We start from the raw sequence: 19,779 nt of genomic DNA, 5'->3' as shown, positions 1-19,779 counted from the left end.
TGTTTCCTGACCTAATGAAATTTAGTAAAGTCATACCTATATTTAAAAGGGGTAGTATATCTGATCCCAATAATTTTCGACCCATTTCTGTACTACCCTCTCTTAGTAAGATTTTCGGAAAACTATCCTAAATAAAATTTTAGTGCATTTTAGCACACATAATCTTATGCACGACAAACAGTATGGTCGTTCAACTACAGATGCTGATAGGTCTTATAAAGAACATATGTGAGGCTTGGGAGGGATCACAGGATGCTCTTGACATGTTCTTTGATTTGTCCAAAGCCTTTGATTGCCTACAGCACTCAACATTGGCCGTGAAGCTACACTACTACGGCATAAGAGAAAGTGCACTCAATCTTCTGACCTCTTATTTAGCTGACAGAGTTCAGATCGTTGTGCATGGCAAAAAATCTTCTGGTTCAGTAATCAGCATGGGGGTCCCACGAGGGTCTTCTAGAGCTAGAGCAAAAGAAATAGTATCGCTATTTGCAGTGTGCGCCATCTATATAAAAAGATAACCGGGTAACACCAGAGGAGCTACAGGTGTGTTGCCGGCCTTAGAGGTGGAGATAGACGCGCAGGTAGGCCATACCATAGCTGCGTAACATGTGAACGGAAGTTCCTACGAAACCACACAGTAGTGGAGTGTCACGTCACAATTAAGTAGCCAAGATGACTTGCTCTTTAATATGGTCCTGTGGAATTAAAGATGCCTTACTATAGGCACAATCCCACGTCAGTTGTGCTTTGTTCAGCTGTGCTTTGCTCTACTAGGACCAGTCTATTCTTTCCGATTACCTGAATATACCTGATATTCTCTTCAAGGAATGAAACAAAGTGACATGGAAGTGAAAGTAGGTGACTTGAATGTGAATTGGTAGATGATGCAGTGCTCATAGCAGGCATTAGTTATCACTCTGGAAGAAGTATGTGAAACTAATGGTCTAATCCTGAATACGAATAAGACAAAGGTTCTGGTTTCTGAAAGAATTGAAGAAAAGACGGAATACAAGATCAGTGTAAATGGTATGATATTAGAACAAGTGAATGAAGTGGTATATTTGGGAAGTATGTTAAGAGATGGCGGACACGAGATGATGACAATCTCGCAAAGGCCATAAAGAAAAATTATCTTAATATTTGGACTTAGCCCATGAGAATACTGCCATGTGGGATGTCAATGCGACTATCATTGTGCCGATAGAGGTTTTAATTAACGGTTTAATAGCGAAAAACCTCGACCAACATCTTAAAAGGCTATCGCTTAGCTGTCAAATCAAGAACCGGATGCAGAAGACAATTTTACTTGAAACCGCGTGTAGTGTGAGGAGGTTCCTCTCTCTGGACCAGCGATGGCTTTTACCCTTGCCTCGTCGTCGTATGTATATATCGTAATTTTTATGATAATTTATACTTAAAAATGCTAAATTAATTTCTCTTATATAATAAAGGTATTCCTGAACTAATAGAAATACAAATAATAGAAAATGATTAAAATATATAAAACATTGTATATTATAATCATTTTCTATTATTTGTATTAGTAGTCAATACTGGTAATCAGAATAAGAATAAGAATTTTGGTTATAAAGAAAATGCCAAGGATAATTGTATTATCAATTTTAGCTGTATGACGTAGAATTAATGATCATTGGCTAGTAATATCTGCTATATAATTTAAGAAAAAAATGGTTTAACGTTTCTTATTTATTAACTTACCAAGCGTATTAATACGTCATTAACACGCTTGGCAAGTCTCGGCAAGAGACTCTATTAACACCAGCGTCTGAGCGTCAGCGTCAAAGCTTGCGATAACTTATATATATATTCAGACCAGTGTCGGTTTTTGAACACAGATCAAAGGAAATATGCGGCTAGCGGCAGCTAGCCTGCGATGTATTCACACGTTGACGTTTGTGAAAAACTTGTGGACGCTTGTCGAACTTCCACGATGTGAGTTCAGTTCAGTTCTTGGTTTATAGCGAGCGTGCCAGTTGAGCATTAATCACTTCGCCAATATCACGTTATATGGAGAACACAAGAAGGAGATTGTATGGTATACGATGTGAGTAAACGATGTATAAAATATAAATACAGTACCGTGTCGAAATTATCATACACTTTCACATCTCGTAAAGCAAATACGTTATCTATATCGTATTTATTTTGGTACTTTGTATATTTTTGACTTATCTGTGGTTCTAGATTACTTTGAGGTGTCAATTTTTGTCTATGATTTGGTGACAATTTACACGTAGCGGTGTATTAATTATATTTGAGGAAAATTTTAATTTTTAAAGAAAACAACACAATGAGTTCATTTCGTCGAGATAAAAAAGAAGAAGAAGATGGAGGAGCAAACATATTTCAAAACCTTGATAAGACAACTTTGCTGCAGGAAGCTCGCTATTTTAATTCTACTCCGGTAAATCCAAGAAAATGCATTCATATATTGACCAAAGTTTTATATTTACTCAATCAAGGAGAAAAACTTACTACTCAAGAAGCTACTGATATGTTCTTTGCAACAACTAAATTATTTCAATCTAAAGATGTTGTACTGCGTCGATTGGTGTATTTATGTATTAAAGAACTAAGTTCTATGGCGCAAGATGTAATTATCGTTACATCTTCACTGACCAAGGATATGACAGGAAAAGAAGATTTGTACAGAGCAGCAGCTATTCGTGCCTTATGCAGCATAACCGATAGTAGTATGCTACAAGCTATAGAACGCTATATGAAACAAGCTATTGTGGATAAAAATCCTGCTGTTAGTTCAGCTGCCCTTGTTTCTGCTCTCCACTTGTCTGCTTCTGTTCCTTGGTGAGGAGATGGGTTAATGATGCACAGGTAAATATAATCATCCCATTTAAAAATTTATTCAGTTTAGTTCTTAATTTATGGTGGTTCAGGCGTGCCAGTTGAGCACTAATCACTTCGCCAATGTCACATTGTATGGAGAACACACAATAAAAAAGTATTAATTTATATTTCTGCTTGTCATAATATAAATATCAGTGATGTAACTTAATACAAGTTTCTATTATATATCATACATTGTTATTTTTAACTGTAATTTGACTGTGACTCTCACTTAAACAAATATTTTTAAATCTGCAAATATTGTTTGTTTTTTCTTGCCATTTTCTTATATATATTTTTTTAATTTTTAAAATCTTATAAATCATTCTCTTGTAATATAGTGACTAAAAATACTTACTTAAATATTTCAAAACCATGATGAGTGTCACAAAATATATTACTATATTGTAAACGAATTGCAAAACATATACTATTATATGGGCAAAATTAAAGTATTGTTATAAAATATATAATTAAAAGATTTTTCTATTACTTCCATAGCAATAAAAAATCTAAATACTACTAAAATGTGTATATTAAATGTCACTATCAGTATAATGTAATTCTGCTTATTAAATAAATAGTTGTATCAAGCAAAGCAGCAGGTGGTTCACCAGTATTTTATATAACAACTTTGCTTTCATTAACCCATTCACTACCAAGGACAAGTATACTTGTCTTTGGCAGGGTGTCACGCATTGCCAGGAAGAGTGTACTTGTCCTGCTTATAACATGCAGGCTTTTGAATTAGCAAATTTTTTGTGGCCACAAACATAAATATAAATATGTAAAAAACCATTCTCCCTTCCTTTGTACTAGTACACTTGTCTTTGGTTTTCGTTCTAAATGATTATGTATAATAATATATGTGCTCTTACCATGAAATAACAGTGTTTTGGCAAACAATAACACTCAAAATATAAAATGGCAATAGGAATGACTTCATATAATTTAGGCATGGCAGCGAATGGTTTAAGCTGAAATTTCAAATTTAGCAACATCTCACTTTTCTACATTCATAGTAGAATGATTATTATAATTTTTAAGCTTCATTCTGTATCCCACATGTTGCGCATGTTGTTGTTTGAATAGGCAGGGGGAATCTAGTGTTAATACAGTCCTTCCCTGAAGCACTGCAAAATTTACAATATATTGCATGTTAAGTGTGGAGTTCAATGCCATGCTTTGGCTTGTTAACAGAGTAAGGAAATGCAAATAATTCTAATGATTATTCTATGAAATTGATGATTATGTTTAAATTATTTTCATTCTACTATGGGGTAAGACATATCAGTTATTAACATTGTATTATATGACTTATAACTCACACCTTGTAACATACTTAAGCTTTTGTTTAGATTCTATCAAATAATATGTAACATAGTATTATAACAGTTGCACTTTTTATTATTTTATTTTATATAAAAACTAATGGTTATTATACACTTATTTAAAAATTGTAATATAAAAAAAATGTATTGAGGCCGTTGTGACGCCTCATAAGTTTAGAGTGCTCTAACTGTTGATGCAGTGGTTGTAGGTTTGATTCGCTCTTGGGGGAATGAAATTTTTTCACTTTGCTACTTTGGTAACAATGACTTGATGATTTAATACAACTTATATGCTATGTAAAAAAATATATTTCCGTGTAAATTTATTGCTTACAAATTTACACGGAAATATATTATCTTGAAAATATTGACTTTAATTTTGTTTTAATAGTTATAATTTTTCTTTTAGTCATTTATAGATCATAGTTTAATAAACTATTTATCTGTGCAAATAATAGAATTATAAACTAAATATTGTTACAATAAGGTATACGATAGTATTTAAATAATGGATTTTAGTTTATATAACATAATATGATATAACTTAGAAACAATGAAAGAAGTATAATGGGGTAGATTAAAAAGAGCAGTAGCTTGTAAATATATTGATATATTTTTTTTATTTTCAGGAAGCTATCATGTCTGACAATGTGATGGTATCTTATCATGCTTTGGCTGTAGTTGCCGGAGCCCGACGCAATGATCGCCTGTCGACAGTGAAGCTTGTTACAAAATTGGCCCGTTCTCCATTGCGATCACCATATGCACTCTGCCTTTTAGTACGTCATGCTGCAAAACTCGCAGAGGAAGACCAAAGCGATGCTTCAGAGCCATACTTAGAGTTCATAGAGTCATGTCTTCGTCACAAATCAGAAATCGTTGTGTATGAAGCAGCACACGCCATCGTCAATTTAAGAAAATCCGCACGTGACTTGGCACAAGCAGTAAGCGTTCTGCAAATATTCTGTGGATCATCTAAAGCTACCTTAAGGTTAGCTGGGGCACGTACTCTGGCCAAACTTACAGCAAAACATCCCAATGCCGTAGCCGCTTGGGCAGTAGATTTAGAAAATTTAATATCAGATCCGAATCGCTCCGTAGCAAGCCTGGCCGTGACAACTCTTCTTGCAACTGGAGCTGAGAGCTCCATTGATCGACTAATGAAACAAATATCTAGTTTTATGTCAGAGATTTCAGATTAATTTAAAATCGTAGTTGTACGCGCTATTAGGAGGCTTTGCTCAAAATATCCACGAAAACATCAATCATTAGCGGCTTTCTTAGCTGGAATGCTTAGAGATGAAGGAGGTGTGCAATACAAGACTGCTATTGCAGATACAATTATTGCGTTAGTCGAAGAAAATCCTGACGCTAAAGAGACAGGCTTAGCGCATCTTTGCGAATTTGTTGAAAATTGTGAACATACTTCGTTGGCAGTTCGAATTTTGCATATTTTGGGGCGCGAAGGCCCAAAAGCTCGCCAACCATCCAGGTACAATCGATATATTTACAACCGAGTTATCTTGGAATCTGGGCCTGTTCGAGCTGCAGCAGTATCCGCAGTTGCACGGTTTGGGGCTGCACGTGAAGAACTTCTACCTAATATAAGAGTACTTTTGGCTCGTTGTCAATTAGATGATGATGATGAAGTTCGCGACCGTGCAATATTTTATCGTGCCATATTAGACACAAACGATCGAGAGTTGATTGATGAATATATCATCAATGTACCAATACCAAATCCTGTTTTGTTAGAAATAGCTCTTCAGGATCATATTAATTTAAAAATTGATGAACCGTTCAATATTATGAGTGTACCAACTGCAGAAGAACACCAAGAACCCGAAGAAGTGCCAGCCCAAGTCGAAGTGCGCAACCAGCCAATTGTTTCTCGTGAAGAAATGTATTCGGATCAACTAAAAGTTATTCCATCTATTGAAAAACTTGGTCCCATATTCAAGACGTGTGAAGCTATTGATTTAACAGAACCAGAAACTGAATATCGTGTTCGCTGCGTTAAACATATATTCTCAAAATATTTAGTGTTGCAGTTTGAATGCTTAAACACACTTAGTGATCAGCTTTTAGAGAAGGTGCACATCCGCCTTGATGTTGCTCCTGATTACAAAGTTCTTGGAGAAGTTGGATGTAAGGAATTACCATATGATAAGCAAGGAAGCGTTTTCTGCATTTTAGAGTTCCCTGAGAATCCAATAGAGACGTTGGGCAATTTCGGGGCAACGTTAGAGTTTGTGGTACGAGATTGCCACCCCACCACAGGATTACCGGATTCCGGAGAAAGCTACGCTGATACGTACCCACTGGAAGAAGTTGAGATCGGATGTGCTGAACAATTTAGAACTCGCGCCGCCAACGACGAATGGGAAGCCACTTGGGAAAGAGCCGCCTCAGCCGTAGAAGTATGTGACAGTTAAATCTGTTTTACATACAACGCAAAATTTAACAAATAATAGAAGCCCTCCTAAATTGAATATTATCGATTACTTTAACAAAATCAATCTACAAACTAATAAAAACAAAAAACAAAAGTGCGATAACTAAAAAAAATAATAAATCTAAAGCGAAAAAAGATAAGACACAAACATTATCAAGTGATTCAAGATATATTAATAAAAATAAATCGAAGACTAAAGCCTGCTCTGGCTCTAAAAGAATCTCTAAAAGAACATTATCCACAATTTCAGAAGAGACGAAACGACGAGAGAGAGAGTATACTTCGGATGGAACAATACCTACTACAGGACAGTCACCTATCACAGCGCGGGGTGACCTTGAAGGCGCACCCCCTAACACAGAACAATTAAACCAACCAATAACACCTAGAAATCTAGATGTAGAATATCTAAATCCATCTACGCAGGATTTTTTCGAAAAGCTACAACTAACACTAAATGCACAATGTACAAAGAAAATTAATACAAAAATAAATAATAATTCACCGGAGACACTAATAACAATAGAATCATCATCGGATGAAGATAGAAAATGGCTGCCAACTCGAAAAGTGGATAGCAGAAGTAATATTGAAAATATTGGTTCTGTAATCAGTTCTAATATACAAGATTGGCATAGGCGAAACGATCGCGAAAAACCCACGGGTGAGATTAGTTTTGTTTTTTTTGCATAAAACACTGTTTTTATAGTATTTGCCTTATTAAATCCATTGGTCTGAGTTCAATTCCGGAAGATATATATACAGGGTGGAAGAGGCAGCGCTTCTTTTATTGAAACTGCATATAGGGTAATATATTTCAAACCCACACCTAAGAAATTAATCAAGGTACCTCAACAGTTTGGACGTAGGATTTTTTTTTCATTTCACGATTTTTATCCATACCTGTATTTTCTTGTGACACACACATACGTGTGCGACGTTTCCGATTTGACAGGTAAGTGTGTGCGTGCCTATGTTATACTTTACAAATGGCGTTTTATTTTAAAATGATAATTTTATTATTTATTTTGTTTGAAAAAATAACATTTTTATTTTTGGGAATTATTTTTTTTCCAAATTATATTAGGCTTTTATAGAGTAGTTAAAACTGTGTATAGAATGTGTGTACTATGTGTTAAGTAATGAAGCACGTGGCGTTAGCGATATAAGCAAGCGAGCGGCAAGCAAGCGAGAGACATGCGCTTCGCGTGTGTTACAAGAAACGACTGACCGACCGGTTTGACCTATGCGCGAGCGCAAGTCGATTCTTCATCAAGCCACACCACCCACCGCCAGAGACTGTCAAGGGCGATAATAATCGGGAAACCGAACAATTCGATTTGAGCGAGTTCGCTTTAAGCCATCTTGAATGGGAGCATTGGAAGAAAAATCAGGATTGGATTTAGGAGTAGGCGTGGGAATAGGATTGGGAGAAGGATCGGACAGTATGTAGGCTGGTTTGATGCGGTCTACTGATACTGTCACGGTTTTACCTTTTATGGATATTTTAAATGTTTTATCACCACGTTCTAGAACTTCGTAGGGGCCGGTGTAAGGTGGTTGTAAAGCACCACGTAAAGAGTCATCCCTAAGAAAAATGTGAGTACATGAAGACAGATCCTTAAAGATAAAAATTTTGCCTTTGCTATGCCGCGCAGCTGGTGAGGGCTGCAGCCTTGAGGCAAATTGGCGAAGACGTGAAGTGAACTCCGACAAATCCGTGGAATGGGGAGCTGCGGCCTGGAAGAACTCTCCAGGTAAACGCAATGGCTCGCCGTAAATTAGCTCAGCGGATGATGATCGGAGGTCATCTTTAAATGCACTACGTATGCCAAGTAATACCAATGGTAATGTATCCACCCAATTCGTATCTGCGTGGCACATTATTGCTGCCTTTAACTGCCTGTGAAATCGTTCCACTAGCCCGTTGCATGCTGGGTGATACGCGGTTGTTTTGCGATGTTTAAATCCGATCATTTTTCCAAGGTATTGGAAAAGTGCGGATTCAAACTGTCGCCCGCGATCAGTGACAATATCCATAGGACATCCAAATCTGGATATCCAGGATATTAACGCCTTCCCAACTGTTTCAGCCGTGATATCCGCCATAGGCGTGACTTCCGGCCAGCGGGTAAAACGATCCACAGCAGTGAAGCAGTAGCGATATCCCTGTGAGATAGGAAGAGGTCCTATGATGTCAATGTGAATAAAGGCAAATCGCGCGCGAGGTAGATCGAAAGTGCCTAAGGGAGACATGCGCTTCGCGTGTGTTACAAGAAACGACTGACCGACCGGTTTGACCTATGCGCGAGCGCAAGTCGATTCTTCATCAAGCCACATGTGCTTTCATTTAAAGTGGTGCTAACAATTCCACCCTGTATATACGGTGTTTTTGCCACTTAAATACATTAAATGAAACCACAGCTTTAACTATTCTATAAAAGCCTAATAGGTACAATTAAAAAAAATCGCAATAATGAAAAAAAAAATAATAAAATTATCGTTGAAAAAGAAATTGCCATTTGTAAGGACGACGCACACGCTTCATTGCGAAATCGAGTCATAGGTATTGGCGATAAAGTTCAAAGTTGTTTAACCTTTAGTAATATTTTTGTAGTAGTTAGTGTTTACGTTATTGGTATATGTACCGTAATTGCGTCACACGAAATAAAGGTAAAGGAATGGATAATCCTACTCTCAAAAGTCATGGAGAGCATCATCAATAGCCAGCTCTTGGTTTATCTAGAGGATCACCGATTGATTAATGACCGTCAATATGGCTTCCGCCATGGTCGCTCAACCGGTGATCTCCTGGTTTACCTTACCCACCGTTGGGCTGCGGCTATTGAAAGCAAGGGAGAGGGCCTAGCAGTTAGTTTGGACATGGCGAAGGCCTTTGATCGAGTGTGGCATGGGGCGCTCCTTGCTAAACTTCCATCCTATGGGCTTCCCGAGAACTTATGCAGGTGGATCGCCAGCTTTCTCACTGGGCGCAGCATCAAGGTCGCTGTCGACGGTTTTTGCTCCAAACATATGCCCGTGAACGCTGGCGTTCCCCAAGGCTGCGTGCTGTCCCCCACGCTGTTTCTTCTGCATATCAATGACATGCTGGAAGATTCTAGCATTCATTGCTATGCAGATGACAGCACGGTGGACGCTGTTTACTCCGGCCGCGCAAGTCTTTCTCGGGAAAACGCTGAACAGTGCCGAAATAAACTTGTGTCTTCTGTTGAGGCATCCCTCGAGAATGTCTCTTCATGGGGTGAGAAGAACCTGGTCCAATTTAACCCCCCGAAGACACAGGTTTGCGCGTTAACCACTAAAAAAACCCCATTTATCGTATCGCCAGTCTTTCAGAACACTCCCCTTTCAGCCGCGCCCAGTATCAGTATATTGGGCCTTAATGTTTCGAGTGAGTGCCAGTATCGCGATCATCTGGAAAGCAAGGCCAAGTTGGCCTCGATAGAGAATAGAGCGAGACGGTACTTCACGCCAAAACACCGATTGGCCCTATATAGGGCCCAGGTTCGGCCACACATGGAGTACTGTTCTCATCTCTGGGCTGGTGCACCCCAGTATCAGCTTGACCCATTTGATCGCATACAACGTAGAGCTGTTCGAATCATTAAGGACCCAGTAAGCTGTGAAAGGCTTGACACTTTGGCTCTGCGTAGAGACGTCTCCTCGCTGTGTGTTCTCTATCGCATTTATCATGGTGAGTGTTCTGAAGAACTGTTTGAACTGTTACCTGCCGCCGAATTTTCTAACCGCACAGCACGTCACAAACTTAAATATCATCCACACCATCTGGATACGTGGCACTCCACTACTGTGCGGTTTCGTAGAAATTTCCTTCCACGCGCCACCGAACTGTGGAACGGTCTACCCGCGGCAGTATTTCCAGGTTGGTACGATATGGGTACCTTTAAAAAGCGCGTCTATCTCCACCTCAAAGGCCGGCAACGCACCTGTAGCTCCTCTGGTGCTGCACGGGGTCGTGGGCGGCGGTGATCACCATCAAGTGACCCTTACGCTCGTTTGCCTTGTCCTTTTACCATAAAAAAAAAAAAAAAAATGAAATGTATAAAATTGTCATTTTAAATTGTATAAAATAGTTGAGGCATCTTGATTAATTTTTTTAGGTATGGGTTTGAAATATTTTACCCGATATGCTGTTTCTATAAATGGTTCGCTGATACTCAGCTCTCCTTTTACGAGAACACCTTTTTCCTGTTTCATTTTTGGGAGATTTTTTTAAAATTATATTAGGCTTTTATAGAGTAGTTAAAACTATGGTTTCATTTAATGTATTGCTGACACTTCCACTCTGTATAAAATTAAATTAAATAAACATAATTCTCATATGCAGAAATACAGTTACTGAGGGATCTCTTCAAACATATTAAGGAGAAATTGGACACTACGCACGTCGAAACACTGCATGATTCAAATAAAAAGTAAGTTTTATATAATTGCAATGTTTTCTCCTAATATTTGATGATGGTGTATAGCTTTGCTTTTAGTTCCATATGAAGACATTATGATAAATTTATTATAAAAAAAAAGAGTGTAATTAAAGAATGTTGTAATAACAAAAAGCGCGGCGTTGAGTTCCTCCACTCAATATGCAATGCCTTTACAGTTCGGCGGAAAGCGGGAACGGTGTGTCTTAACACTAGGTTCTCTCTCTCTCTTTTTTCCTCTTCCTCTCTCTGCCTACCCTGCAGATTGCGGGATACGGGATAGTGTAATAAACTATTCATTCGCACACACATTTCACATGTGTCGTGTTGCGTCCCGAATAAATTACTATATTATAATAATACTTTTAATTCAATTGCACCTAACATTGTTTTATTTTTAAAAACTTAATATATTTGATTTAAACAACTATTTCGATAGATTAGTCAGCATTCTCGTCGACGCCCACAAAAATCTATATGAACAGAAGGCGGACCACCGCCGCCAGTGCCGGGGGATTATAGCTACTATAGACAAATTTATGGACGAAGTTAAGACAATTGTTGCTGATTTGGAAACAAGGTTTACTTTTTTCTTTTTTTTTTCAGCGCGTAGTGTTTTATCCCGCGTACAGCAAGGTAGGCAGAGGGAACCTAGTGTTAAGACACTGCGTTCCCCACTTTCCGCCGAATTCTAGAGACATTGTGTGTTGAGTGGCGGAACTCAACGTCGCGCTTTGCCTTGACACCAGAGCGAAGAAATGGAAATAATTGTTTCTCGTGAAGAAATGTATTCGGATCAACTAAAAGTTATTCCATCTATTGAAAAACTTGGTCCCATATTCAAGACGTGTGAAGCTATTGATTTAACAGAACCAGAAACTGAATATCGTGTTCGCTGATTGTTCGGTGAGATTAGTTTTGTTTTTTTTTGCATAAAACACTGTTTTTATAGTATTTGCCTTCTTAAATCCATTGGTCTGAGTTCAATTCCGGAAGATATATATACAGGGTGGAAGAGGCAGCGCTTCTTTTATTGAAACTGCATATAGGGTAATATATTTCAAACCCACACCTAAGAAATTAATCAAGGTACCTCAACAGTTTGGACGTAGGATTTTTTTTTCATTTCACGATTTTTATCCATACCTGTATTTTCTTGTGACACACACATACGTGTGCGACGTTTCCGATTTGACAGGTAAGTGTGTGCGTGCCTATGTTATACTTTACAAATGGCTTCATTGCGAAATTGAGTCATAGGTATTGGCGATAAAGTTCAAAGTTGTTTAACCTTTAGTAATATTTTTGTAGTAGTTAGTGTTTACGTTATTGGTATATGTACCGTAATTGCGTCACACGAAATAAAGGTAAAGGAATGGATAAGAATCATGAAATGTATAAAATTGTCATTTTAAATTGTATAAAATAGTTGAGGCATCTTGATTAATTTTTTTAGGTATGGGTTTGAAATATTTTACCCGATATGCTGTTTCTATAAATGGTTCGCTGATACTCAGCTCTCCTTTTACGAGAACACCTTTTTTCCTGTTTCATTTTTGGGAGATTTTTTTAAAATTATATTAATTAGGCTTTTATAGAGTAGTTAAAACTATGGTTTCATTTAATGTATTGCTGACACTTCCACTCTGTATAAAATTAAATTAAATAAACATAATTCTCATATGCAGAAATACAGTTACTGAGGGATCTCTTCAAACATATTAAGGAGAAATTGGACACTACGCACGTCGAAACACTGCATGATTCAAATAAAAAGTAAGTTTTATATAATTGCAATATTTTCTCCTAATATTTGATGATGGTGTATAGCTTTGCTTTTAGTTCCATATGAAGACATTATGATAAATTTATTATAAAAAAAAAAGAGTGTAATTAAAGAATGTTGTAATAACAAAAAGCGCGGCGTTGAGTTCCTCCACTCAATATGCAATGCCTTTACAGTTCGGCGGAAAGCGGGAACGGTGTGTCTTAACACTAGGTTCTCTCTCTCTCTTTTTTCCTCTTCCTCTCTCTGCCTACCCTGCAGATTGCGGGATACGGGATAGTGTAATAAACTATTCATTCGCACACACATTTCACATGTGTCGTGTTGCGTCCCGAATAAATTACTATATTATAATAATACTTTTAATTCAATTGCACCTAACATTGTTTTATTTTTAAAAACTTAATATATTTGATTTAAACAACTATTTCGATAGATTAGTCAGCATTCTCGTCGACGCCCACAAAAATCTATATGAACAGAAGGCGGACCACCGCCGCCAGTGCCGGGGGATTATAGCTACTATAGACAAATTTATGGACGAAGTTAAGACAATTGTTGCTGATTTGGAAACAAGGTTTACTTTTTTCTTTTTTTTTTCAGCGCGTAGTGTTTTATCCCGCGTACAGCAAGGTAGGCAGAGGGAACCTAGTGTTAAGACACTGCGTTCCCCACTTTCCGCCGAATTCTAGAGACATTGTGTGTTGAGTGGCGGAACTCAACGTCGCGCTTTGCCTTGACACCAGAGCGAAGAAATGGAAATAATTGTTTCTCGTGAAGAAATGTATTCGGATCAACTAAAAGTTATTCCATCTATTGAAAAACTTGGTCCCATATTCAAGACGTGTGAAGCTATTGATTTAACAGAACCAGAAACTGAATATCGTGTTCGCTGATTGTTCGGTGAGATTAGTTTTGTTTTTTTTTGCATAAAACACTGTTTTTATAGTATTTGCCTTATTAAATCCATTGGTCTGAGTTCAATTCCGGAAGATATATATACAGGGTGGAAGAGGCAGCGCTTCTTTTATTGAAACTGCATATAGGGTAATATATTTCAAACCCACACCTAAGAAATTAATCAAGGTACCTCAACAGTTTGGACGTAGGATTTTTTTTTCATTTCACGATTTTTATCCATACCTGTATTTTCTTGTGACACACACATACGTGTGCGACGTTTCCGATTTGACAGGTAAGTGTGTGCGTGCCTATGTTATACTTTACAAATGGCTTCATTGCGAAATTGAGTCATAGGTATTGGCGATAAAGTTCAAAGTTGTTTAACCTTTAGTAATATTTTTGTAGTAGTTAGTGTTTACGTTATTGGTATATGTACCGTAATTGCGTCACACGAAATAAAGGTAAAGGAATGGATAAGAATCATGAAATGTATAAAATTGTCATTTTAAATTGTATAAAATAGTTGAGGCATCTTGATTAATTTTTTTAGGTATGGGTTTGAAATATTTTACCCGATATGCTGTTTCTATAAATGGTTCGCTGATACTCAGCTCTCCTTTTACGAGAACACCTTTTTTCCTGTTTCATTTTTGGGAGATTTTTTTAAAATTATATTAATTAGGCTTTTATAGAGTAGTTAAAACTATGGTTTCATTTAATGTATTGCTGACACTTCCACTCTGTATAAAATTAAATTAAATAAACATAATTCTCATATGCAGAAATACAGTTACTGAGGGATCTCTTCAAACATATTAAGGAGAAATTGGACACTACGCACGTCGAAACACTGCATGATTCAAATAAAAAGTAAGTTTTATATAATTGCAATATTTTCTCCTAATATTTGATGATGGTGTATAGCTTTGCTTTTAGTTCCATATGAAGACATTATGATAAATTTATTATAAAAAAAAAAGAGTGTAATTAAAGAATGTTGTAATAACAAAAAGCGCGGCGTTGAGTTCCTCCACTCAATATGCAATGCCTTTACAGTTCGGCGGAAAGCGGGAACGGTGTGTCTTAACACTAGGTTCTCTCTCTCTCTTTTTTCCTCTTCCTCTCTCTGCCTACCCTGCAGATTGCGGGATACGGGATAGTGTAATAAACTATTCATTCGCACACACATTTCACATGTGTCGTGTTGCGTCCCGAATAAATTACTATATTATAATAATACTTTTAATTCAATTGCACCTAACATTGTTTTATTTTTAAAAACTTAATATATTTGATTTAAACAACTATTTCGATAGATTAGTCAGCATTCTCGTCGACGCCCACAAAAATCTATATGAACAGAAGGCGGACCACCGCCGCCAGTGCCGGGGGATTATAGCTACTATAGACAAATTTATGGACGAAGTTAAGACAATTGTTGCTGATTTGGAAACAAGGTTTACTTTTTTCTTTTTTTTTTCAGCGCGTAGTGTTTTATCCCGCGTACAGCAAGGTAGGCAGAGGGAACCTAGTGTTAAGACACTGCGTTCCCCACTTTCCGCCGAATTCTAGAGACATTGTGTGTTGAGTGGCGGAACTCTACGTCGCGCTTTGCCTTGACACCAGAGCGAAGAAATGGAAATAATTGTTTCTCGTGAAGAAATGTATTCGGATCAACTAAAAGTTATTCCATCTATTGAAAAACTTGGTCCCATATTCAAGACGTGTGAAGCTATTGATTTAACAGAACCAGAAACTGAATATCGTGTTCGCTGATTGTTCGGTGAGATTAGTTTTGTTTTTTTTTGCATAAAACACTGTTTTTATAGTATTTGCCTTATTAAATCCATTGGTCTGAGTTCAATTCCGGAAGATATATATACAGGGTGGAAGAGGCAGCGCTTCTTTTATTGAAACTGCATATAGGGTAATATATTTCAAACCCACACCTAAGAAATTAATCAAGGTACCTCAACAGTTTGGACGTAGGATTTTTTTTTCATTTCACGATTTTTATCCATACCTGTATTTTCTTGTGACACACACATACGTGTGCGACGTTTCCGATTTGACAGGTAAGTGTGTGCGTGCCTATGTTATACTTTACAAATGGCTTCATTGCGAAATTGAGTCATAGGTATTGGCGATAAAGTTCAAAGTTGTTTAACCTTTAGTAATATTTTTGTAGTAGTTAGTGTTTACGTTATTGGTATATGTACCGTAATTGCGTCACACGAAATAAAGGTAAAGGAATGGATAAGAATCATGAAATGTATAAAATTGTCATTTTAAATTGTATAAAATAGTTGAGGCATCTTGATTAATTTTTTTAGGTATGGGTTTGAAATATTTTACCCGATATGCTGTTTCTATAAATGGTTCGCTGATACTCAGCTCTCCTTTTACGAGAACACCTTTTTTCCTGTTTCATTTTTGGGAGATTTTTTTAAAATTATATTAATTAGGCTTTTATAGAGTAGTTAAAACTATGGTTTCATTTAATGTATTGCTGACACTTCCACTCTGTATAAAATTAAATTAAATAAACATAATTCTCATATGCAGAAATACAGTTACTGAGGGATCTCTTCAAACATATTAAGGAGAAATTGGACACTACGCACGTCGAAACACTGCATGATTCAAATAAAAAGTAAGTTTTATATAATTGCAATATTTTCTCCTAATATTTGATGATGGTGTATAGCTTTGCTTTTAGTTCCATATGAAGACATTATGATAAATTTATTATAAAAAAAAAAGAGTGTAATTAAAGAATGTTGTAATAACAAAAAGCGCGGCGTTGAGTTCCTCCACTCAATATGCAATGCCTTTACAGTTCGGCGGAAAGCGGGAACGGTGTGTCTTAACACTAGGTTCTCTCTCTCTCTTTTTTCCTCTTCCTCTCTCTGCCTACCCTGCAGATTGCGGGATACGGGATAGTGTAATAAACTATTCATTCGCACACACATTTCACATGTGTCGTGTTGCGTCCCGAATAAATTACTATATTATAATAATACTTTTAATTCAATTGCACCTAACATTGTTTTATTTTTAAAAACTTAATATATTTGATTTAAACAACTATTTCGATAGATTAGTCAGCATTCTCGTCGACGCCCACAAAAATCTATATGAACAGAAGGCGGACCACCGCCGCCAGTGCCGGGGGATTATAGCTACTATAGACAAATTTATGGACGAAGTTAAGACAATTGTTGCTGATTTGGAAACAAGGTTTACTTTTTTCTTTTTTTTTTCAGCGCGTAGTGTTTTATCCCGCGTACAGCAAGGTAGGCAGAGGGAACCTAGTGTTAAGACACTGCGTTCCCCACTTTCCGCCGAATTCTAGAGACATTGTGTGTTGAGTGGCGGAACTCTACGTCGCGCTTTGCCTTGACACCAGAGCGAAGAAATGGAAATATAAATGTAAATAAATAATTCATTTCCTCGAGTCAGGATCGAACCCACAATAGTCACGGTTTGTGTCTCTTCGCCACGACCGGCCTCATAAATATTTTTTTTTTTTTTTCGAAATTTCGATTTATTACTATTATTCGAAAATTACTCGTAGATAATCAGTCGGTAGTCTATCTAGGTAGTTTCAATCTAGATGAAATGCTAAAAGTGACTATTATATTTATTTTCAGAAGGATGAATATCAAATTATAGAAAATACATGAATACAAAATCCCGATACATTTAAAGTAAATTCATTTGCTCAATCTTCAGAGATAAACTTATACATATACCGTCACGGACTTTTTAAAACAATATTTTTGTAAAACATTGTTTTTGTGTGTCATGAGGTTGAGACGGCGCTTAAATTAGCGGTTTGGCCCTGATTGCGTAACAGACAGAGTTACTTTCGAATTTGTAATATAAATATGGATTAACACTGTGTGTGTTAACACTGATTTGGCTCATTAGGAAACCTAAAGTTTGTCAACATCTATTGTAAAATGATAATCGCAGCGGCACATTGTCTCACTGTAAACGTAACGGTTGTGGGTTCGATTCCCGCTCGACGAGTGAGTTGAGAGAGTGAGGTTGGCAAAGAGTGTTACACTCCGTTCTCCACATTAGACAATTTAATGTATGTGTGCCAAAACAACGAAAAAATATTTATTATGTTTTTTTAATATTTTGTGATTACCTTTATAGATTTGAAAAACACTACGAACAATTAATAAAAAATTTTGAACAAAATGCTGAAGAGCTGCTACTTGACGAATGCCAACAGAAGAAGGCAATGCTGACGCTACTGAAAGACGATTTACAAATTGTATCGAAACTAACTGAAAATAAAAAATAAAAGTTTTTAATTATTAAAATGTTTCATCGTTTTAGAAAATTATTTTTTTTTATGGTTCCTAAAAGTTGAATTAGAATTTGAATAAATATTATTTTCATATTTTTTGTTTTATTGAGGCTAGTAGTGGCGCAGGGGCACAGTATGATTGTAAAATTGATTTGTACGCAAATGTAATATAGATTTTAAATTTAAATCAGACAGTTCAAGAGACATCATTAAGACATTTATGTACTTAGATATCAAAAAACGTCAGACCTATGGGGTATTTCTGTCAAATTAATTAATTTTATAATAGATGCTGTTGCTCCTCACTTCACATTTAATAATTGTATTGAGTATGGTGTGTTTCCTGACCTAATGAAATTTAGTAAAGTCATACCTATATTTAAAAGGTGTAGTATATCTGATCCCAATAATTTTCGACCCATTTCTGTACTACTCTCTCTTAGTAAGATTTTCGGAAAACTATCCTAAATAAAATTTTAGTGCATTTTAGCACACATAATCTTATGCACGACAAACAGTATGGTCGTTCAACTACAGATGCTGATAGCTCTCTTATAAAGAACATATGTGAGGCTTGGGAGGGATCACAGGATGCTCTTGACAAATTTTCTTTGATTTGTCCAAAGCCTTTTTGCCTACAGCACTCAACATTGGCCGTGAAGCTAAGTGTAGCTTCACGGCCAATGTTGAGTGTCGTGCCTTCTCTTATGCCGTAGTAGTGACTACGGCATAAGAGAAAGTGCACTCAATCTTCTGACCTCTTATTTAGCTGACAGACTTCAGATCGTTGTGCATGGCAAAAAATCTTCTGGTTCAGTAACCAGCATGGGGGTCCCACGAGGGTCTTCTAGAGCTAGAGCAAAAGAAATAGTATCGCTATTTGCAGTGTGTGCCATTTATATAAAAAGATAACCGGGTAACACCAGAAGAGCTACAGGTGTACGCGCAGGTAGGCTATACCATAGCTGCGTAACATGTGGACGGAAGTTCCTACGAAACCACACAGTAGTGGAGTGTCACGTCACAATTAAGTAGCCAAGATGGCTTGCTCTTTAATATGGTCCTGTGGAATTAAAGATGCCTTACTATAGGCACAATCCCACGTCAGTTGTGCTTTGTTCAGCTGTGCTTTGCTCTACTAGGACCAGTCTATTCTTTCCGATTACCTGAATATACCTGATATTTTCTTCAAGGAATGAAACAAAGTGACATGGAAGTGAAAGTAGGTGACTTGAATGTGAATTGGTAGATGATGCAGTGCTCATAGCAGGCTTTAGTTATCACTCTGGAAGAAGTATGTGAAACTAATGGTCTAAGCCTGAATACGAATAAGACAAAGGTTCTGGTATTTGAAAGAATTGAAGAAAAGACGGAATACAAGATCAGTGTAAATGGTATGATATTAGAACAAGTGAATGAAGTGGTATATTTGGGAAGTATGTTAAGAGATGGCGGATACGAGATGATGACAATCTCGCAAAGGCCATAAAGAAAAAATTATCTTAATATTTGGACTTAGCTCATGAGAATACTGCCATGTGGGATGTCAATGCGACTATCATTGTGCCGATAGAGGTTTTAATTAACGGTTTAATAGCGAAAAACCTCGACCAACATCTTAAAAGGCTATCGCTTAGCTGTCAGATCAA

At 36.8% G+C, this 19,779-nt stretch overlaps 1 protein-coding gene and 1 pseudogene across 2 annotated transcripts; one reads left to right on the top strand and one right to left on the bottom strand.

The window, feature by feature from the left end:
* Positions 1-2,178: 2,178 nt before the first annotated feature.
* Positions 2,179-18,223, top strand: LOC146526981 (coatomer subunit gamma-like; annotated as a pseudogene). The gene is made up of 10 exons (XR_014879241.1): positions 2,179-2,856; positions 4,829-6,619; positions 6,905-7,318; positions 11,024-11,111; positions 11,557-11,697; positions 12,806-12,893; positions 13,340-14,676; positions 15,123-16,459; positions 16,906-17,046; positions 17,974-18,223. The product of XR_014879241.1 is annotated as a coatomer subunit gamma-like (transcript).
* LOC146526982 (uncharacterized) lies at positions 7,957-8,763 on the bottom strand. The gene has a single exon (XM_085205768.1). The coding sequence runs from the start codon at positions 8,761-8,763 to the stop codon at positions 7,957-7,959; it is 807 nt and encodes a 268-aa protein (XP_085061894.1).
* Positions 18,224-19,779: the final 1,556 nt, after the last annotated feature.

This window comes from Heliconius melpomene, chromosome 21, assembly GCF_056956725.1.
Source record: "Heliconius melpomene rosina isolate 202511_hmr_F chromosome 21, ASM5695672v1, whole genome shotgun sequence".
NCBI lineage: Eukaryota > Metazoa > Arthropoda > Insecta > Lepidoptera > Nymphalidae > Heliconius > Heliconius melpomene.
The sequence above is the reverse complement of the archived record's forward strand: the minus strand, read 5'-3'. Positions and strand labels throughout refer to the sequence as shown.

Bases quoted from the DNA above. Each gene is read 5' to 3' on its own strand.
- LOC146526982 (XM_085205768.1), bottom strand. From the start codon at position 8,763: ATGGCGGATATCACGGCTGAAACAGTTGGGAAGGCGTTAATATCCTGG.